This window comes from Acartia tonsa, chromosome 8 (genome assembly GCF_053477335.1).
Source record: "Acartia tonsa isolate MP-2025a chromosome 8, ASM5347733v1, whole genome shotgun sequence".
Lineage (NCBI taxonomy): Eukaryota > Metazoa > Arthropoda > Copepoda > Calanoida > Acartiidae > Acartia > Acartia tonsa.
Window position 1 is genome coordinate 27,756,979 of NC_137267.1, and position 24,087 is coordinate 27,781,065.

General features: G+C 32.3%; 1 protein-coding gene across 2 annotated transcripts in view; it reads left to right on the forward strand.

Annotated features, from left to right (window-relative positions):
* The window catches only part of LOC145326426 (glutamate receptor ionotropic, NMDA 2B-like), a 295,851-nt gene that overhangs the window by 91,112 nt on the left and 180,652 nt on the right, over window positions 1-24,087 (forward strand). For both annotated transcript variants that reach the window (XM_080169776.1, XM_080169777.1), the window contains exons 2-4: window positions 21,600-21,650; window positions 22,096-22,163; window positions 23,765-23,815. In XM_080169776.1, coding sequence (XP_080025902.1) covers window positions 22,124-22,163; window positions 23,765-23,815 — 91 coding nt within the window. In that variant the 5' untranslated portion in view covers window positions 21,600-21,650; window positions 22,096-22,123. The remainder of the gene's footprint in view (window positions 1-21,599; window positions 21,651-22,095; window positions 22,164-23,764; window positions 23,816-24,087) is intronic.

Below are 24,087 nucleotides of genomic sequence, written 5' to 3' on the forward strand. Positions count from 1 at the left end.
AATCTATGTTTTATAACCAACAATAAAGAATAAAAAATGTTTGATTAAAAGCAAAGGGAGCCGAGCAAATATTTATCTATCGCCCAGGAATATAAGGGAATGGCATACATGAAAAATAAATATAGTAAATCTAAAATTTTGCACTTAAGCTGCTACGGTGCTTAGTCTCTACTGGGACTAATATAAAGAATATCAACAATAAAAGGAACATTATCGCTTAGAGTTAAAAAATCATGTTTTTGTGCTGAGTTATATTTTATTTCAACCATTGCATTACATTGAATATACAGACAATGGATTTATCCGGTAAAATTCTCCTTAGCTATGCAATTTGTTATTTATATAAGATATGTACTGCAAGTTGCAACATAATTAGACTGTGAGTAAAAAGACTAATTTTAAATAGTAAAGTAAATTGGGCACTGAGTCAATTTAAAGTAAATTTTAACAGCAAACATGTTTTTTGTCTCTTCACTTTTCTTTATATTATGATAATTATTACAGAAGATGATTGGCATTAGGGTGCGGTATAGGGGTGTTTACATCACCTTAAAGTAAGATTTTAGAAGAAACAACTTTCCTTTCATTTTCACCCCTCAAGGCTTTAAATATACCCTCCTAGTGAATTCATGTGTACGCCACTGATTGAAAATCCTAACCCGGAAACCTCCAAATATTGAAGTAAGTCTGAAACTTTAGAAGCTTGTTTTTTCTTTGTTAGTTACTAACGCTATACGCTTTATCTTCATAGTTGTAGACGTCCAAGGGTGGGGTTAAAGAGGTGTTTACCCCTATAAAACTTTGAAACCTCTCATTTCCCCCCCCCCCCCAACAAAAAATTTTTCAAATATATCTATACATATATATTTACTTAAATACATTAGATTACCTCCCTCAAAACTTTGTAATCCCTCATTTCACCCCAATCAAAATAAAAAGCATGAACGTCCCAGTAACTAGTCCATGAAACTCTCATGTTTCCATATTTATTATGATATTTTATGATCCTAATATTATTGCTAGATTTATTACATGTATGTTTATCTTTTATGTTTTTTCTGCTTTCAATATGTATACTTTATATTAGTATTTTATATCTATCTATTTAATCAAGACTATGATTGATTTCTAATAATCAAAAAATGGGTATAGTCCCTTTCGTGGCAACGCACCTTAAGGGGCGATTCTTCGTATTTTTTACAACCCAATAAAACCTAACCTGATCTAAAATAACCTATAAAAGCCATTTTAAAAATACGACGAATCGCCCCTTAAAGGGACTATTCCCCAAAATAGTTTTTAGAACAGTTTTCTTTATTCAAAATATTATTGTAATCAGACATACCACAGACAAACATACAATATTATAGAAGAGCTGTGGGATTATGAGCTATAAAAATATTGGTGCTTCTAGTTCAAATCATTTAAATAGTATATTTAGAATTTGAAAAAATGTTATGAAATTTCAATGAGAATAGGTTTATGGATTTATTCAAAAAGATAACAAAACACCCCCAAAAAGAAACAAACATATTTTCAGGATGTGAGATCAATAATTTTCTATTGACATCTCCTTATGGCTCTTTAAACTTTGTTGCTGTTCTGTTTATAAGCAAATAATGGAAATAAGTAATCGTTCAAGAAAATATCTAAAAATAATAGAACTATATATTAAAGTACGTCGAGCAGAATTGCTATTGAAGAAAATTTACCACTAGGAGTAGCTTGAAAACTGTCTCTTTTGTTGGATATATAAACAGAAAAATACCAACTTAGGACGCCACACAGAAAAAAGAGAACCCCATTATAATGATAATATATGGCATTATCTAAGCCATAAAGTCAAAACTAAATGGCAGAATAGAAAAACATATTAAAATTACAAATGAGGTAAAGTGAAGACATATGATGCACTTTAGTATAAAAAGTGTTTATTTTTTTCTTAATATATGCGCAACCACGACATGAAGAACTGATGTATGCTGTGCCTAAACCTAATTAAACTCTCGAAATCTGCTTCCTCATACCTATTATAACTCAGATAAATAAAAGATTAAGTAAAAACAAATCTCAAAAGAAAACGACATTTTATTCCATGTTACATTTTTCTTTGAAATAAAATAGCATGAATCAATTTTAGCATTGTAAATAATAATTATTATAAACTGTTACACAAAAGGAATTAACTAGTACTTTTCAAATACGCAATCCCTATTTTCTTTTGAAAAAAAATAGTTTATTCTTAGTATTTGTGTGCAAAGCTTTTAGGACAAACTTATTTCCAGAAAGAAAATAAACATTCACATAACAAACACAAAGAAAACAATGAGAAAGATACAAGAAAACAAGGATGACAACATCCATAAAAGCGAAGCACTGAAACGGTAGGACAAACGGACATGAACACTTATATAGTGTCAGAACTGAATAATCAGAATATAAATGTATAGGAGTCGAAGCAAAATTGTAAGTAAATTTGTTGAAAAACTGCTTTATACAGGATAATGTTTAAGAACATACTTACCTATTTAGGACTTGATTAAAGAGTTGCTTCGCTTATAACATTATACTTTGTTGTCCCAGGAATCAATATACCAAAAATCAGATCAATCGGATGATTAGATCACATAAAAATTAGCTGTTAAAAAAGTAAAAAAATCAACATGTTTAAAATGGACGTACGGAAATTTTGGTAATGATTATAGAGTTGCTACGATTTCTAAATCGTACCTTACTTTTAAAGGAATCACCATGCAAAATTTGAAATCGATAGGACAATTCTAACATGCCTAAATTAACGAAAAAAGCTATCCGTTACGGACGGACGTACGGACGGACGGACCGACCTTAATTATAGAAAAGCTTCGCTTTTAAAAAGAATCAAGGACTTTTGGGATGGTAATCTTTAATTTTATAGTTTATATTCCAAATATTAAAGGGTAATAAGCAAAGTTTATTGAAACAAATCTTAACTAAGACGACAATTTAAACAGTCTTAAAACTATATATATTTTGTTTCTCTGCATTTTATTCTGACTTAGATTCGGTTGCAAAGTGAAATCATGTTTGTTTGTCCATCTGAAGCTTAAGATCTCGGTAACTGCTAATCCGATTGGGCAATGTGACACCCCCACCCCAAAAAAGAAAAATCATCCACCTATTTTTCTGATTTTTTTTTGTAAACAGAAACAAATAAGACGAGTATGGAAACCCCCACAACACCACAGGGCGAATCCTTCCTGAAAAAATCCCCCCTTCCCACAATTTTTTTAAAAGCGAAGCTTTTCTATAATTAGGGTCGATCCGTCCGTACGTCCGTAACGGATAGCTTTTTCCGTTAATTTAGGCATGTTAGAATTGTCCTATCGATTTCAAATTTTGCATGGTGATTCCTTTAGTAATTAGGTACGATTTAGAAAGCGTAGCAACTCTATAATCATTACCAAAATGTCCGTACGTCCATTTTAAACATGTTGATTTTTTTACTTTTTTAACAACAAATTTTTATGTGATCTAATCATCGGATTGATCTGATTTTTGGTATATTGATTCCTGGGACAACAAAGTATAATTTATTAAGCGAAGCAACTCTATAATCAAGTCCTAAAAATGTAAGTATGTCCATAAAAATTTTCCTGTATCAAGCAGTTTTTCAACAAATTTACTTACAATTTTGCTTTGACTCTTATAAATTTATATTATGATAATTAAGTTCTAACACTATACAAGTGTTTATGTCCGTTTGTCCTACCGTTTCAGTGCTTCGCTTTTATGGATGTTGTCATCCTTGTTTTTTATATGATTATGGAAGTTTACACGTTCAATCTTTTAATTGGCTTTAATTTTGCTAGAAAATGAATTTGGTAAGAGACTTTTTTCATATTATCTGTAAAGCTTTAAGAATTATTCTATATAAAAGGTTGGACTTCCCATTACCTCTGGTCTGTCCGCCTGAATCTTAAGATCTCGATAACCGCAAAACCGATTGGATTTTCAGGGAAATATAGCTGCTGGTAGTGCGCTGGCTTTTAGCTATTTTCTCACCACCCAAACAATTATTTTGCATAATTTTTTATCATTAACTTATGCCTATGAGTTAAAAATTTAGCCGCCCTTTTTTATCGAGATACTTGTACTCTTTTACATGCAATGTTTAGTCGAGGCTGCAACAGTTTAAGCTGTAATTGTCAAAGAGTTGTTGAGCGAATTTATTTTTTAACTGCCAACAACCTCAGCACCTGACGCGTGCAGAAAGGGTGTATCTGCCCCGCTGTCAAAATTAAATCTGCTGTCTCAAAAATGGCTAAATGGAAGGTGCAGCCATATCTGCAATTGACTTATTATCAACACATATTTGTCAATTATCCTCTGTATCTTTTAAATGCGTCAAATAAGAATCCACCGCTATAATTCCAGAGAGATTTAAAATAACACTTCCTTTTACTCGCTTTTTAAATATTCTTAATCAAGTAAAGAATTTTTAAAGTTTATCTCAACTGGAAGTTTATAAAAAGTTAACAGAGGGTGTTAACATTTCAAAAGTTTGATATAATTGTGTGCATCTTAGAAATATAGTTTGTTTGTGCCACGGTATATGAATGCATGGATAATAAAAATGATCACAATGGTATTTTGCATGTAACTGTATCCCTGAAAGTAAGATGTACATGATTAAAAATATATTCCAACACGAGTAAGTAAACACTCTGTAACTATGTACGAGCAAATAATTATTGGAAAGAAATAGTACAATAAAAGATAAATCATCTTTCCTCAAATAATATATGAAACTCTGCTTTTGCTAGTTATTTAATAATCAGTAGCGAAGCAACTTTATAACCTAAATGTCTGACCGTCCTTTTGTAAGAAACCGTATTGAGGAAACGCGAATTTCTCGGCCGCTATTCAAGAGAGGCAGCTAAAAAAGTTTGAGATTTTTTTTCTATACCAATGAACATCTAGTATACAATTTACTAGGTCCGTCAATCCGTCAGTAATGCCCTAATGTTCAAATAATTTGATTTTCTCAGCTGTTCTAGATAGAAAGGCTGATTTTTTTCGGTATAGGGTTTCCTGATCTATATCTTCTTTTGCCGTAAGTTTGTCGTTAATGCTCTGACAGTCATTTGATTTATATTGGAAAAATTTGATTTACTCTATTGCTACTTCTATTCTATATAGATGGCTGATTTTTTTCTGGTAAAGATAAGCTAATCAATTTCATCTACTTCTCTTTTTACTTCGTCCGTAAGTATGACTGTAACGCACTAAAGAACATCAAATTTCTATAGGAAAAAAATGTTTAGGTATCTCTTTTTTTCAAGATAGAAGGTTTATTTTGTTGTGAAATTTATCATTAAGTATTAAGGGCTAGAAACGCTAAAAGCTACATTTTATAGGGTCATTCTTATTGTCGGCCGGGTTTATCTAAAAAGAAATTCCCGAAAGAAATGAGTGAATAGAAAATAAACGTATACTTTTTGATTTATTCAATTTATATTTATTTTTATAAAAATTAGTTTTTTAATTGGTTACCTTGGCTATTAAGTATTAAGCAATTACTCCCATTTTAAAAACCTCAACCTCTTTCTCTTACTTTGAGTCTTACCAACACCTCCCAGAAGTCGTACATAGAAGCAAATTATATTTTTTAGCGTATTTCCTGAAAAAAAACATGAAGCATTTAACCCTTACAGATCGGGGGGGGGGGGTCATATTGACCCCCCCCCCCCCCTCTGTTTTTTCAATGTCATTTTTTTTGTAGGTAAGATAGAGAGTTGTGACTTCATGACTTTTTAAGTTTAGTAATTATACGTCGGCAAGAGTTGATCTTATAAGGATATCTGGTCTGTGTCGGTCGTGGCGTCCGGTCAAAGTCGGTTAGGTGGAACCAAATTTAGAAAAAATTCTAAATAAATCTTAATTTCTACATTATGACTTTTGTTTATAAGGTAGAAACCTAAAATTTTTTTGGTGAATACTTAGATATCAATGACCTTCTAAGAAAAGTGGTGTTATGACCGTTTTACCGCTCCCTGACCGACTTTATGACCGATTTTTGTCCAGCTTTTACTACAGACATATATCATGAATATCGTGGCTTCTATTACAGCTAGAGGCCTAAAATTTTTTTTGGTAAATCCTTGAGCAACAGTAAACAGATAAAAATATTAATTGGCGCCGCCAACCGCCGTTTTACCGCCGTAACCGCCGAAAATGGCGGTTTCCGTTATTTGCCGTTTTTCGGCGATGATCTGAAAAAGTAATTTTTTTGTTATGAAAAATAAAAGTTCGTCCTAAAATTTGGTCATCCTAGCTGCAAAATTGGCCGCTCTACAGCTGTTTTAATATTAAGCGGCTGGCCACTAAAAAGCGGCTAAGGAGTGGTCTGACCGCTATGACTAGTAAAAGTAATTTTCTCTAAAAATACACATGAACCACCAGAAAAAAATCTTATGTCTCTAACTGTAACAGGAGCCAAGATAGAAGGGGGGGGGGTCAATATGACCCCCCCCCCCCCAATATATTAAGGTGGGAATAGGGGCCCGATCTGTAAGGGTTAAGGAAAAAATTGGATTGAAAATTCTAATCCATGTAACTAATTTCAACCTAATTTGTGAAAGCCAACTTGATTCTATAATCAAAGGCCGTCTGGGACAGCTAGCTCTATTCGTTAATTCAAACAAGTTAGAATTGTTCTGTCGATTTCAAACTTTACATGCTGATTTCTATAACAGTTAGGTACAATTTAGGAATCGTAACAAATCTATAATCATTACAAGAAAGTCCATACATCCAATTAATATAGGGTTCACCACATACAACCGGACTTTTTTCAAACGGCCATAGCGCCAAAACTACTTGACTGATCAGAAAGTTTGACCCAACTATAAAAAATTTAGGTAATCACCTTTAAGCTTATAAATTTATTTTGACAATGGTGGACATGTACTCTGAGCTGGCCATGCTTATGTCCAACAAGGCAGATTCAAAATGCGCTGGTGGTATAATCTGTATTCTCCACTAGGGCCCACTAAATCAGACCTCAGCCCATCTGTAGATGAAGTAGAGTTATCCAACTTGCTGGGGATACTGTTATATACATAAGTAAGACACTAGAAAAGACTAGAGCTCTCTATCTAAAACGGCTTGGCTGTAGTACTCTGGCAAAGTGAAACGTGGTAGATTTAGAGATGTCAAAAACATCAAAAATCGTGAAAATTTCTCTGTTCTAACAACCTTATCTGGATCTTCATGCCATTTCCAAAAAGGTAAAGAACGTCTTTCTAGCTCAGCTGTGGTCCAAATAAGAGCCTCCGTGTCAAAGAGTAGCTTGAAAGTTGAGTGATTTTGGATCCTGCAGTTGCTCACGCCCCTAAGGAAATGGGGCCTCCCAGCAACCCGATTTTAATTCAATGCACTTTTGGGCCTTGGGCTACTTTGAAGCATGCACCAATAGACGTGCCCATACCACAAAGACCTCCCTCATTGCCACCATCAAGAAGAACTTTGCCATCTTGGACAGGTACATTTTGACCTGGGCCTGCTGGCGGTTGAGGAGGCAGGTAGAGGCGGTGATTGAGACTAGGGGTCATTTTTAAAATAATCTAATAGTCATATACCTATTCTACCTCACAGTTTTTAATTTTTTTTAAAAATCTCTAAAATTGTCGATTCTATGCTCATTTGTTTAGAAATAAGAAAAAAGTTTTATGTGACGCACCCTGTACAATACATTCTTATTTTTTTACTTTTTTGACAAGAAAATTTTGTATGTTGTAATTATCCTATTCTTCTGATTTTTGGCATACTGGTTCCTATTTCCACAAGGTATAGTATTATAAGCGAAGCATCTCTATAATCAACTCCTATAAATGAAGGTATACCCTTAAAAAGTATACTGTATTTAAAAATTTTAGCAACAAATTTACTTAAACTTTGATGCATTGATTTGCTTATTCAGTTCTGGCACTCTACAAGTGTTCATATATGATTCTCCTACTGTTTCAGGGCATTGCTTTTATGGATATTGCCATCCTTGTTACAGTAATAATTGTTTTCACATTTTAGAAGTTTAGTATGAAACTATGTCTAGCATTGTATTATATCCATCTTTCTACGAATATAAAAATGTACAATCATAAGATTAAAACCAGTTTTTTTAGCCCGTGCCTTCGGCACCTCGGGGCTAAAAAACTTGTTTTAATCTTATAATTGTACATTCTATATCCACGGAAAACCGTTTATAATACGATGAAAGAAATTACTATTCTTTCTCTGCTCATCTCAATAGTATTTTCAATAAATTTTACTTTTGTGTTATTTTATATTTACCTAGCAGCTTTGTTCATTTATGTGCTACGCTACGTTTTGTCATGATTGTCCTATTAAATTATCATCTGCATCAATGTTCCATGGTTCACTCGGATTAAGATGGATAAAATACGTTTTTTTTTTAAATCAAATTTAGTTGGTAGAATATTGGCTTCACCTTGGTCTTGTCTATATTAAATATCCATCATTTATGGTCAAATTGGGACAATTTTTTCTTTAAATTATTTATCTTTTAAGACCTAGATGAGAATATAAGTGACAAATTCACTAATATCTATCTAGACAAGTTTTTCAGTACTGATATTTGTTCCACTCACCCCTCCCCCCAAACATAAAATGTATGTAAAAATATTTTTCTCATAAAGAATGTTTGTATTTCACTAGCTAAAGCAAAATTAATGATTTTTCACTGTTTTAAATGCACATATTTCCGTCTCTCTTTGTGAATTTCAAAGGCGATTATATACCAATAATCACAGTAGAAATCCAGTCTCCCTTGTATGAGGTGATGATGACCAATGGGAATAGAACCCGTAACTCTGTTTATTCTCTTCGTAACCTCAGCTCAATGTGCTCCGTAATTCGGTGTTCATGAGTTATGACAAATAAAAATTTTTGTTGTAATGCATTAAATCCAAATTTGAAAAAAAAATATTTGTATGACTAGCTTCATTTTTTGAAAATGTGTGATCAAAAATTTTAGGTAAGCCTTGTATGAGTACTAGGTATTATATTACATTAGTGTTATGCTAAGCTTATATTATTATCAAATTTCATATAATAAATTTACCAGCTATTTATAAAAAAAGATTTAATTAAAAGAAAGCTTTACTTTTCAATCACTAAAGAATTTTTTTTATACTTTTAATTTATTATACATTTTTTAAATTTTTTTTTGTGTTCTTATATAAACGCTCCGTAAATCTTGACTCTAGAGAGAAAGAGAGAGGAGGAGGAGGAGAGAAAATTGACACCAGTTGCCTTGTAGTCAGTGTGTCGTACAGATATCATCGATGTTTTCAGTAACGAAGCTGCTATATAACTCATTTTCTCTGTATTTTAGAACAGTTTTTGTTGTTTATAAAGCAATATTTAAAGATGTAAGAGCTATAATTTAGTAGGAGGCAAAAAAAGTTGTTTTTTAATCTTTGGTATCCCCACTTATTTTTCATGTAACACATTTATATTTCTTTATTGTCATAAGATTTCAAGAGTTGTGATTAAACACTGTTATCTAATCTTTTTTTTAAATTAAAGGTTCAGATGTTAGAACGATGAAATTGGTACGTTGTAAATCCTTGTTAATAGCAAAGATAGTCTATAACTAGGATATTTAGTATTAAGTAATATATTCACATTAACATCTGTTAATAATTAAAACGTTATTCTTGTCTCCTCAAAATTTTAAATAACTAAAATTGAGAGGCCTATCTATAAAAAAAAATAATTACTACAACAATGAAACTTATTGCTTAAAATTTTAGTTTTGTTTTGTAACCTTGACTTAAACATCGCATTTAAATAATTAAACCCATAGGTATGAAAATATTTGTTCAAGATATAAATTGTGGACAATTTTCGAAATATACTTTCAGGGACGAACGGATCAGTAGACGCTTATGGAATGTATTCATAGGAGTGCAAAAATGGGGTAGCACCCCCCATAAATTAAAATTGGAAAAGAAATATAACCCACTGTCAAAACCATGAGCACTCGACTTATTGATTAGATTAGATGTTTAACTTTTCATTATAGTGTCAGATTTTGTTTATTGATTTTAACCATATTAATAAATGAAGCCATAATTTTCTAAACTTTAATTATGTAAAATTTAATTATTTAATCATAAGGATCATTTGCAATTCAAGACACGGAAAAGTATTTTGAAAAAATTTTGAATATTAAGAAGAATTTAAAACTTATTACTTATGTTCCATAATAAACAGTATGTAATTAGGGTTTTTTTTCTGGGGGTGGGGGGGGGGGGGGGGGGTAAAAGATCACGAAGGGGGGATATTCAACCAATAATCTAGTCGTTAAATAGCTTGACTTATATGGGTACTTATACAGTAATCCAACCTACTCAAGGACGTCCAAGGGAGGGGGGGGGGGGGGGTTAAAGAGGTGATTACCCCCGGCCAAACGAATTTGGTAGTGCCATAGGCACCCCCAAATTTTTTTTTCATTTCATCCCCCCCCCCCCCAACCATTTAGGAGGGGGTATTTATCCCCCTAAAAAAATATTGGGGGTGGATTAAATACCCCCGGGGGAGTAAAAAAAATTTACCCCTGCCAACAGATTTCGGGAGGGGTAACTACCCTGCCCAAGCAAATTATACCCCCCTCCCCCCCCCCCCAAAAAAAAAAGCTTGTTTATGTGTATGTCGAGGAACATGCTAACAGCCGTTCCAAGATCTTGTCATACAGACAAATTAAACATCTACTCCCATGAGAAAATCTAAGGCAGATTTAGGAATACAAGATTTATTTAAATCTTTGTATGAAAATGGATTGCCTGAAACAAAAATAGTAAAATTAATACATGATATTACAATAATTCATATTTCATTTTATGTTTTTTGTTTAACCCATTAGTGCCGAGCGCCACTTTTATGGGCCGATCGAGCTGTAAGTTTCAGGGAAGCTTTATAATGGTCAAAACGGAATTCGTATTTTTTTGTTTTGCTCTAGTGGCGTGCACAGGAAAGTTGCAAAAAAACCCGGTTCGGCTTGGCCATAAATACCAACCAGGCATTAACACCCGTTTTTGGTGCTTTCCCCCAGTTTTAAAACCCGGTTGACCTGTATAAACCCGGTTATTTTGACCAAAAATCGAAAAATGTAATTTTTGAACGCCAAAAGTGAGATGAACACTTTTTAGAACTTTGATACAATCCGTAATTGAAAACTACACAACCTCATGTAATCTAAAGAGCTACAAGTATAATACGAAGCGATTTATTTCAAATTTCGTGTTTAGCCGGCGATTTCGGGTAAAAAAACCCTGTTTTGTTGTTGTTGTCAAAAAAGATCTATTAGTGAAACTGGGTAATAAAAATTTCAGACTCAAAATGGAAATGCCGAACCGGGCCTATATAGGGTGTAAAAAAACGATAAAAAAATCATATAAAAAATAATAATTTAAATAAAACGAATTCACAAATAGATGTACTTGTCAATAAACTTTAGATTTAACGAAAAAAATCAGCGACTTTACTATAAAAACAAAAAAGTTAGATGGGGTATTTTGAATTGTCATGATTTTCAAACTTTGTTGATCTATACCGGCAAACGGAAGTAAGCAAAACTGCCTGCTCCAGGGGGAAATGAAAGCCAGGGTAGTAGAGGGGGGATTCATACTGTGAATGATGCAATTATGAAGCCGGAAACCGGTTTTTTTACATTTTCTGGCACCGGGTTTTAAAACCCGGTTCGGCACTAATGGGTTAATAAAGGCTTCAATTTATTCGTATATAAGTTTAATAAAAAATTGATCGGTCTGTCTTTTTAGCACACAAAACACACATAAAAAATTACCTAGTAAGATTACTCATCAAGCAGGGAGATCTTGGACGTGTTTTAAGCACAGGGGACAATTCTATCATTCAAAAAACATTCTTACATTGTTAAACACCTTCACTATGCGCAATCAAAATAAATACAGAGAGTGTACACAAAAGCGCTTGGCGTCATTCTCAAGGGATATACAGCGCTCAAATTTCAGCACAAATGTCATCTTCCGTATAAGTTTTTGGGGATTTAATCACGTAGGACAACTCAAACATGAATGGTAACCAAGTACCAAGTACCAAGTAAGTGTATATTGCTGCTGCGCTACTTCAGTGCACATTTTTTAAAAATATAGTATACAATTACATATTCTATTTTAAATTTTATCATTATAAGTTGTATTGATTTACTACTAATAAATTCAACAAAATTATAAAAGAAATAATTAAAATTAAGAAAAGAAGTAAAGCAGAGAAATAATAAAGATATTAAAAAAGTGTAGTCCAAGTGTTAGAATAGATGCTCATTGGTCACGAATATATATTTTTTAAAAATCCTCTTCTTAAAACTCTTCTTTATCTTGAAAACATTGCAGACAGTTAAACAGATTGACATAATTTGGAATTTTAGAGTAACTCTGTTATCTATAATACAAAGTAGAATGATGTCTGTCCGTCCATCCGTCTGTCTGTCCAATTTAGAGGATTTTTTTTCCCGGCTTTTTTTGAAATTCAAGTAGTGTAGTTGCAATTATTATGCCTTTTGGTGAAAAAATACTTGTGTTAAAATTTTAATCATTTTGGACAAGTATTATGCCCAGTAATTTCACTTTGAAATTTTGACGCCCCCCTTAAGGGGGTCAAAAAATAAATGCATCAGAATTATGGCTTCATGGGGCGTTGCTACAAAAGACCAACTCTACAAAATACCAACGCCTACAAAAGACCAACTAGACAGTTCTACAAAAGACCAACTTTCACTTTGAAATTTTGATGCCCCCCTTATGGGGGTCAAAAAATCATTGCATCAGAATTATGACTTCATGGTGCCCCCTGAATAGGTCTTGAGGAGTAGAATAAGGAATTTTTGAAATTTTCAAAATATCTCGTTCCTAGCCTGAGAAAAGTTCAAAAAACCTCTAAAAATTAGCCAATTTTCATAAATTCCTGATGCTACTCCTCAAGACCTATTCAGGGAGCACCATAAAGTCATAATTCTGATGCAATGAGTTTTTGACCCCCATAAGGGGGGCGTCAAAATTTCAAAGTGATATTACTGGGCATAATACTTGTCCAAAATGGTTAAAATTTTTAAACAAGTGTTTTTTCACCAAAAGGCATGATAATTGCAACTGCACTAGTTAAATTTCAAAAAAAGCCGGGGAAAAAATCCCCTACTGTCCATCTGTCTGTCCCTTAAGATCTCGGTAACCACTGAACCGATCGGATTCTACTCTTCAGGGATTATATCCCCTTGTCCTGTGGTTGTTTTAGGCTATTTTCTTGAGGGATGGGACACCCACAACCGCCCCCCCCCCCCCAAAAAAAAAAAAATTTAATTATTTAAAATAGTGGTGGAGTGGGGGCTCTCCAGGTAATAAAAGATGTAATTATACCTCTTGGGGTAAAGCCCCTAGAGGCTGATGCGAAGACGCTAGTTAATTAATATAAATAAAGTATTAAGCGTTCTTTGTTTGTCACGAAGGATCTCGATAACCACTGAACCGATTTTGTTCTCCTTTACAGTGAATTTTTTTTTAGGTCCTAGGAAGGTTTTAAATTATTTTTGGAGCGGGACTCTTCATCCCTCTCCCCTCCCAAAAAAAAATTATCTCTTGAAACTTAAATTTAAAATGGGATGAGGTCGACTTTTCCCCCTCCACCCAGTGCCCCTAGAGGCTTTTAGGGGCGTAGCCGCTAGTTAATAAAAAAAACTTAACGTAATGATAAATGATTAAAAAATTTGTAATAATCAATTTAATCCGTATCTTAAGTATTTTGTTATAAATATAAGATTAATCTTGTTAGTGTACTTATCAATAATATTTGATTTTTCAAAGCTATTCTACAGGTCCTTATTATGTATTTTATTTTACTGTTAAGTACCGAAACTTTGACTGTTCATGTGTTCATCCTTATGCCTTTCTATACATCTAGCTGTCCATCCGTCTTTTCAGAGGTTCGTCTATTCGTTCGAAGATCTGTACGACGTGGGGCTATGAGGAAAATGTGAATTATTTGCTAATAAAGATATAGACTGCAGAAATTTTTCCATCCTTTAACTATATACTATAGCGGATATTTTGTTGTTCGCTATTTGTGGATGTTATCATTCCCTTTTTCTCTCTTTAGTAGCAAAGCTACTCTATAGATCGCAATGTCTATTCGTCCGTACGAAATTTCTCAGTTGATAATAGTTATTATTCGCATCGTATTATAAGCAGCTTTCCGCAGATATAAAATGTACAATTATCAGATTAAAAATGCCGAAGGCACGGGCTAAAAAAAACTGGTTTTAATCCTTAGATTTTACATTTTTATATTCTTAGAAAACTGGATATAATACTATGCTAGACATCATTTTTCAGTATGGCTGAGAACCGGTTCTAATCAACGGTTTCGAAGCAATACGGGAAATATATTTACCAATATTTGAGATGAAAAAAAAGAGTTGAAACGATCATAGATGCGTAATGCATAATTAAGGCCAGGTTTACATGATTTAACATGGAATTATTATTAAATGTATGTATACCTCCTGGATGAAGAATAAAAAAATAGGATAAATTTTAAAACTTTTTTAGTGTGCAATCTAATTTTAAAATCAGAATAGAAATTTATAAAGAGAATATTAAAAAATTTAAGTTGTTATTTTAATTGTCTTGGCTCTAATGGCATTTTAATTGCATATACTCAAACAACCCTCCTTGCATGCATGAAAAACTTTTTAGCTGCATATTAAAACAAGGATGACAACATCCATAAGTAGCGAAGCACAAAAAATCGTCGATGGGAATACGTATAGGTAGATTTCAAAGGTTTTTACTAAAATCAAGAATAGATTTATTGAATAAAATAAACATGAAACCTTGTTTTATTTTGCATGATGACAATGTTCAAAGTAAATTATATTTAAGATGCTCATAACAATGGGAAAAATTATTTTGATACTGATATCCCATAAAAGTTTGAAAATTGCATCAAAATAAACAAAGATATGGGGAAATATGTAAAACATATAAAAATAGCCAAAAACCTGATAAAAGGCAGTCTGACCGTCATGGTTGTTTTATTAAAACGACAAAAAAATTTATTTTTAAATCCTTGAATTAAAAAATTTGGAAAATTGGACCATATACACTGAAGATATGGAAAAAAGTGTTAAAAATATAAAAATAGCCTAAAACCTGCCAAAAAGGCAGTCTGGCCGTTATGCTTATTTTGTTTAAAAGACGGGAAATTTAATTTTGATATCTACAACTGAAAAATTTGGAAATCGGACTATAAACACTGAAGATATGGAGAAAAATGTTATATATATAAAAAAAACAGCCTAAAACCTGCTAAAGAGGCAGTCTGGCCGTCAAAATTGTTTTCTTTAAAAGACAGGAAATTTAATTTTGATATCTATAACTGAAAAAAATTTGAAAATCGGACCATAAACAAGATATGGAGAAAAATGTGAAAAATATAAAAATAGCCTAAAACCTGCTAAAAAGGCAGTCTGGCCTTCATGGTTGTTCCTTTAAACGACGGGAAATTTAATTTTGATATCTGTAACTGAAAAAATTTTGAAAATCGGACCATAAACACTGAAGATATGGAGAAAAATTTGAAGAATATAAAAATAGCCTAAAACCTGCTAAAAATCGGTCCGACCGCAAATGATGTTTTATAATCAATTGTGCTCCTTAATGATGGGAATGTTGTCAAAAAATTTCAGCATTCTATCATTTATAGGAGCTGAGTAAATCCCATTTCCCCCATAGCGTTACGGACTGACTGACGGACTGACGGACTGACGGACTGACGGACTGACGGACGGACAAAGTGAATTATAGAGTAGCTTCGCTACTAAAAATATTGTAACAATGTTAAATCGTAGAATGTAAAATTTGTTGGTCAAAATCAGGAAGGAAGGGAGGAAACAATGGATCTAAAATTCATATTTCTGACAGTCTTGAACTTTGGGTACCAGAACACATGCAACTTTTATTATTTTGGCAAATTTCAAAGACTTTGGGTACCAGCGCAAAGAATGCCGCTAGAACAATTATTCCTAAAGCAGACAACTCTTACTGAACTAACCAATACAAATACTAGCAGACTATTTGGAAAAAAAATTCAAAACAAGTTTATTTTGTTTTTTAAACAATATAATTCTTCTAAGAATGGGTGGGATAAACCAGAAATTCTACTGTGATACTTCTGTAACTATCCATTCTAATCAACCCCTTGGAAAGTATGAAAACAAACCCTAATTATAGCTCGATTTCTTGAACAAACAGCTTGGTACATAGGGTTTACTAGGGGGAAATTCCTTATGTGTTACCTATGTGGACTTAGGGAAAGTGATTCCCTATGACGCACTCACAGAAAGTGTCTCATGAATAATACTTATGTTAGCTGTGCGTATTTTTCACATATGTAATTAGCTGAGGGAAGTAAGCTGTCATAAGTATTTAAAAGCAATGTTGCCACATTTTTAATTATTATGTTGTCCAATTTTTTTAACAGTTTGATTTACACAAAGCCCATTTTGAAGATCTTATTAAGTGTCTTCTTCTCTAAATTCCGGAAATAGAATCATAAAATGATAATAGTAAACATAACTATTATTTTTAAGTATTAATATAATTTTATAGAAACAATAATTTAATCAATATAATAACTTTTCTTATTTATTTAGGTAATACAAATATGTCCTTAAATTTTTTTCTCTTATTAACAAATTAAGTTTATAAAGAGTGTAGATAAATTAAGAAAAATACAAAGAGTAAATCTTTATACAAAAGTAACAGGATGTTTATCTGTATGTTCGTCTGTACCAAAGGATAATTGAACAAAATCTTTTTTGCAGGGACAGTGTTTGTCTCTGTAATACTTATTTTTTAGAGAAACTGCAGCTGCTGAAATCGCTGCCACTGGCAAAAATTTTTTTTTCACTATTTCTTGCCATATCAGACAATATTGTATCATTTAAGACCATGTTATTTTTTTCCTAAAATTTTCCACTGCAAGAGCACTTAGTAATTTTTTGTAGAATTTTTAATAATAAATTCTAATGTTAGGCTTTTATTTTTATAGTTTGTTAATGGTCTACATAAAAAAAGCAGTTACATCCCCCTTGAAGAAATTAATTAAAACCGTGGTGGGATTAGAATTAATTAAAGAGTTTTATTTTCTATATTTTCTTCCATATAGAACAATTTTTATCCTTGTTTATTTTAGTTTTCTGGAGCTTTTTTATTTGTGTTTAAATTCTAATCTACAAAAGTACCTTGAAAAACATATCTACTTAATTCTAACCTCCCGAAATTATTGTTATTATGCACAAATGCCCCGTAAAAATCGATTATTTACTCATGTATTTAACAGCTAAGCTTAGGTAAAACAGCTTATTCACATAAGGAATAGCCTGTTCCCCATGTAACACTGGATTGATTTCACATATGTAAATGACGTCCACTCAGGGAATTTACTTCGGGAATTCACTTCGGTTTTACATCGGGATTGTTCATGATACACTTTTTCTATGAGTTCACTCAGTGAAAGCTGTCATAGGGAAAATCAAATTCTTCAAGAAATCGAGCTTATGGTGTAATTTGGAAGAAACTGCCAGTACTAAGGTCATTCCTTTCATGATAAATTACAGACTATTCACAGGAAAATAAGACAGGATAACCTAATGTTAAATACTTTTTTTAAGTGTTTAATAATTTCTTATCATACAAATCTAATAAAGATTGCTATATCTAATTTTTTGGAATTTTCCAGATGTATCTGGTTTTGAAGATATTGAGTTAGAACTCTAAAATTGAATTTATTGCCCATTGTCCGCTCCCGTACTCCCTGGTCAAAATACAGTTCCAATATTAGTCCGTTTTCTTAAACAAGCTGCTAACTGATCTAAAATAAGTGTGGTTAGGTTACTGGACTCAGTTCAGTTACCAATCATAAAGTACGCAAAAGTTTTATTATGGTTTCATAAATAAACTGATGTGGACAATGCGTCATTTTTAACATAAGTTATAAGCTGTCACAGTTACCCGATGAAAGGCAGGGTTGCCGTTTTAAAATTGATTTAAAATAGCATAAAAGGCCTGTTTCTGACAAATGTCGTCTTATAAAAAACCATAATACATCTTGGTATTTATTTTATTAATGGTATAAGTAATGAAAAGATGCAAAGAGTATAAAAAATAAAGAAAAAGTACAAAGATTTTTTTTAATCTAGGTTAAATAAATATATTATTTTTGATAAAACACTTTTTTAAAATCCCGTGTTAATTAAAATCTTCAAAATAGGTGCATGCTCAATTTTACTAATTTTTTATTATTTTTTTTAGGGGGGGGGGGGGTGCAGGGGGCTGGACGCGACTGCAGTCAATCATTAAGTAATTTCTATTTTTCGGGAAAGCTTTGTTTTGGTATGTTTTGTAATGGGAGAAAAAAAAATTTTCTTCCTTCAAAAAATTTTATTTTTAAATCTACAAAAGCATCGTAGCTAATTGATAATTTACATAATTAATGCCACCCCATTTCTTGTTTATTGTTGTTTTTTATAGGCTGAAGTACAAATGCCCCGTACGAATTTCGACAGCTTGCTTTGGTTAAGCTGTTATTACCACCTTCGGTTAAGTCCTAACTGATGTGAACATTGGTTTAGCTTTAACTTATGTTATGACGTCACACATCGGTTATCATGATCAGTTAAATTTACTTCAGTTTGGTCTATGAAACACTTAACAGCACCCTTAACTTATGTCTAAGCTGCTAACCAATGTCAATTTATTATATGAAAACGGGGTATTTTTGAATAAACATTTTGTCAAAAAGCAGCTGCGCTTCTTTAGACACCCCACAAAAATTCAAATCTTCTCCCTTCCCTTTTCACTGCACATCATATTAACCGTCCGACGCCACCCCTTTAATTTGTGTACAACCATCTTAGAGTGAAGACATACCTATTTCTTCTTAGTGAATTGATAGTTCTTAAGTTCAAATATTTTACACGTGAGGAATGTTTTTTCATATACTTATATAAGTTCTATTACTGGAGTTTTCCTTGATAATGAGTATTTTTTACTTGGAATATATTTTTTAATGCGGAACATGTTCACATTAAAGAATTACTCTTCAATATAAATCCTAATTGTTTATAAAAAACCTTTTTTACTCTTTGTATATCTTTATATTCATTCTCCATATTCAAAATAACCTATGTTCCATTGATTTAATCTGAAAATATTTAGTAATACGGTACTTGCTTACATGTGGTAGACTGGAGCACCGAAACCCCCCCCCCCCCCCGCTTAGTTTTGACAAAAATCAAAAATAAGGGGGGGGGTAGTTTTTTAATGTCTGGAAAACGGCAAGGAGGAAAAGTGCTCAGCAAGGCAAAGACTTAACCCCCCCCCCCCCTTAATTTTGAAGAAAATCAAAAATAAGGGGGGGGTAGTTTTTTCACTGTACAACACGCCAGAAAGTTGAGTGAGGTAAATCAAGAAAATCCAGTATACCAGAGGGCCAGTAAAAGGTTTTAATTTTGCGCAAAATTAAAACCTTTTACTGGCCAAAGTCAATATATAAGGAAATTATGCCCCAAAACATGAATATCCCTGTAATAAGGTTTCCCCTCTGGTATACTGGATTTTCTTGATTTACCTCACTCAACTTTCTGGCGTGTTGTACAGTGAAAAAACTACCCCCCCTTATTTTTGATTTTCTTCAAAATTAAGGGGGAGGTTAAAAACTACCCCCCCCCCTTATTTTTGATTTTTGTCAAAACTAAGCGGGGGGGGGGGGGGTTTCGGTGCTCCGGTCTTCACATGTAAGCAAGCACCAGTAATACTAAAGATTAAATCTAAGATTTATCATTTATTTATTTTTATGGAAAATCAACTCTAAATATAACCCACGTCGATTTCTCAGGTAATAAAAGCTAAGCTTTTATATAATCAGTGTCGGTCCGTCATTTTCTTTAATTTAGACATGTTAGTATTGCTATAACGATTTCAAACTTTGCATGTGGATTTCTATAACAGTTAGGTACGACTTAGGAAGCTTAGCAACACTATAACCGTTACCAGAAAGTCCGTACGTTCATTTAAATTATGTTTTTAAAGTAATATAATTATCCTATTCTTCTGTTTTAACAGTATACTGTTTAGAATTAATTTTTTAGATTCTGCTTATTCAGTTCTGACACTCTAATAGTTATTTCTCGTATCGTATTATAAACGGCTTTCCGCGGATATAGAATGCACAATTATAAGATTAAAACTAGTTTTTTTAGCCCCGTGGTGCCGAAGGCACCGGCTAAAAAAACTAGTTTTAATCTTATGATTGTACATTTCTATATTCGTAGAAAACTGGACATAATACGATGCTAGACATAGTTTTTTCGTATTCATGAGAACCGGTTCCTATCCACCGGATTCAAATGAATACGAGAAAAGTGTTTATGTTCGTTTGTCCTAACGTTTCAAAACTTCGCTTTTATGGATGTTGTTATTATTGTTTGATATGTTTCAAAGGTTAGGGGAGAGGTGTAATTTTGACGAGCCCGATATGTAACTAAAGATGTTGATCACCCATCCCTACACCAAATATCCAAGTTGCCAGGATAAAACTTACTTTTCAGTCATTTTTAGATTCTTGTATAGTACACACGTAATCCAGCTAATAAGTTTAAAGGTTGATTTTACTTTGTCTTTTTTCATTACAAAAACAAATAATAGCTGAATTACATTAAGGTGAACACACATGACAGAATCTGTTCATTTTATATTTTTTAACTACTTTTCTATTTTGTTCCATAGCTAGTGTTAAAGACTAATATTTGCCGTTTTGTTTTCCACCTTGTTTTGGCCCTGACAGATATAATTAACCAATCTACTGTAAAACATTATTTCCTATGTAAGAAACATTTGTATCTTTGCATTACATAAACTTTTTTATATTTGTTTTTGTGCTTTTTGTGTGATGGGGGTACAGAGGCAATGCTGTCAGTCGACAGTAAGCCTTGTTTAAAGTTATTTTGTCACCTTATCTGTATATTAAGCAATATCTTTGTTACATTATAAAAAACAGTATAAATAAACTTTTGACAGTTTATTTAGGCGGGCAATTCGCATTTAGCTGATTGAATATAATTGCGGCTGAATACAAATTAGCGGCTGCGGCTAAGATTGTCTTAGACTGGATGAGGGTGGCTGCGGCTTAGTTGTTGATTCTTCCTCCAGTCTGTCAAGAATTTTCGAACCCGCGATTAAAGCTTTTTCTATTTATGATGAGTTTAGTCGCTGCTTTATCTTCTAAAAAGTCACGCAGCTGACGGGTGGCTGATGCTGAGACTTATGGGTTGGTTAAGTAAATTGTGCGGCTGATTGTGAGGTCTCTGTAAGCTGTCCAGCTGAGAATGGCTGTTGCTCCCTAATCCTGTTAGATAGACTATAGCCAACATAAAACCTTTTATTATTCAGGATTTAAGATTGTCATAAAATGTTATTATGGTTTATTGTGGTATTTTCAGATACAAAATGAATTTATCTTAAAGACTTAGGTGATATACATACAAAACAGTAAGTAAAAACTTGAACTATTTTTATCATGTTGTAAATTTGACAAATAGACAATTATTCAAATAGAAAATTATACAGATAAATAGACAAATACAAGGACAGAATGTGTTAGATTGTCACATAATTAGACAGATAGATTTTTTTAAAGATTAGATTAAAGGAAGGTTAAGATTAAGATAAATAGAAATATTGATAGACAGATATTCAGCCAAAAAAAAAAATTTGGTAGATAGACTGCTAATTTAGACTAAAAAGACAAATTAATAGACAGACAGAAAGATTTATAGACATTTATTAGCAAACAGTTTAAAAGAAAACAAATTAGGTAATTAATTTAGTGTTAAAATTTTAAAATGTGACCAAAGACTCGAATAAGTCTGCTAAATAAACAAACAAACTGTATTATTACTTTATATCCCAAAAGTTACTTGTTTCTTATATTAAGGTGACTGTAGACTCAGATTGTAATTGCTATGATAAAGTATGCTCAACTATTCGTCCTTCTATACACAGGTTAAAATATTTCTTATTTACTAAGCAAAGCGCTATCTAATAAAGCTTAATTTTCCCTTTTTTTAAAACTATTAAATTCTTAATTCATTTTTTAATTTACTCTATTGAAATAGATTTAAATTATTTTCTCGTATTCATTCGAATCCGGTGGATAGGAACCGGTTCTCATCCATACGAAAAAACTATGTCTAGCATCGTATTATATCCAGCTTTCTACGAATATAGAAATGTACAATCATAAGATTAAAACTAGTTTTTTTAGCCGGTGACTTCGTCACCTCGGGGCTAAAAAAACTAGTTTTAATCTCATAATTGTACATTCTATATCCGCGGAAAGCCGTTTATAATACGATGCGAGAAATAACTATTAGTTCATTATTAAATACTAGCGGCTTCGACCCTAGCCTCTAGGGGCTTTGCCCCAAGAGGTTTGATCAAACCAATTTTTCGTGTTTTAGATTTAAAAGAAATTTTTTTTTTAATTTCTTTTGGGGGGGGGCTGGGGGGGGGGATAGTCGACCCCATTATTTTAATTTTACTTTTAAAAAGAAAATATTTTTTTTAAGGGGGTATTTTTCTTTTTTGGGGGGGGTTGGGTTGTCCCACCCCCCAAGAAAATAGTTATAAACCTTCCCGGGACCTAAGAGAAGCTACCCTGTAAAGGAGAACCCGATCGGTTCAGCGGTTAGCGAGATCCTTCGCTACAAATAAACAGACAGACAGACATCGTTCTACTTTGTAATATAGATATATTATAAATTTGTAACACTGCATTCAGCTGTAAATATACAGATAAAACATTTTCACCTTTTCAACGAATTAAATCAAACTGAAAATTATTAGATGATACATACTTACACATAAACACAACTCATACATATAAAGTAAAGGTAAATCAGAAATATGGATTTACAGAGTCTTGACTATAGAGAAGTTACGCAGTTAAAGAAAAAAACTAAAATGGAAAGGTTTCTGGGAAGATTTGAGTTTTATAGTAAAGTTGTTAATCCGTGTTAAATCCTTGGATAAATCTTTAAGTTTTTCAAATAATACAAAAATTTTAATCAAGGCGAAACAAGGAGGAAGGTGTAATTGTTGTATTTTCTCTAACCTTGTTTTGAGTTGACAGTAAAAAAAGGCTTTCTTAGCCGTTCGCTCTCTTCATAATTAGGTCTGTTGGCCTTTTCTGATCAAATGACAGAATAAGATTTATGACAAAGTGTTTATAAATTGATTGTACGACTTTAAAAACAAAGTCTTAATCTCTTTAAAAAACTTTGCTGCTATTAGCTTAGTTTTTTCTTCTTTACTCTATAAGAACACTTTTAATCTGACTTTATTTTCCCTTATTTGATTAATTTTATAGTTGAGTTGAGAAAATTCAAAATTTACACTTAATCCCAGCTGTAAATAAGACTGTCAACCGTTTTACAAGACTTTAGAAAGCTCAGTAAGTTCTTAAATTCCAGCTTTTATCGTCACTTGACTATTTGTAATGATGGTAAATATGTTTTTGAGATAAATTTAAAGATTATTATCTAACAACGCCCATTTGAAGGAAGAAGGGAATAAGTTTTCACCTAAAATACTATCGTTTTCAGGAACTTTTAGTGTAATGCTAGATAAGATCAGATGGAATCCACGGCCTAAACCAGGAAATCATTTATACAATCTGTTTTGTAGCTTAAAAATATTTTACGTGCGATTTAAAAAATATTTGCACTGATTCTAAATTCATGCATGTTATAATTGTTCTATAAATTTGAAACCGTGTATGAAGAGATTCATGTAACAATTAAATGATATATTCATTACTGAAAGTCCAAAAGTTCATGCATTTAAATATTTGGTTTTAATCTTTGACATTCACTTGTTAGATTTATTCAATTTAATTTATTCGATTAATTATCAGATATACTAAAAT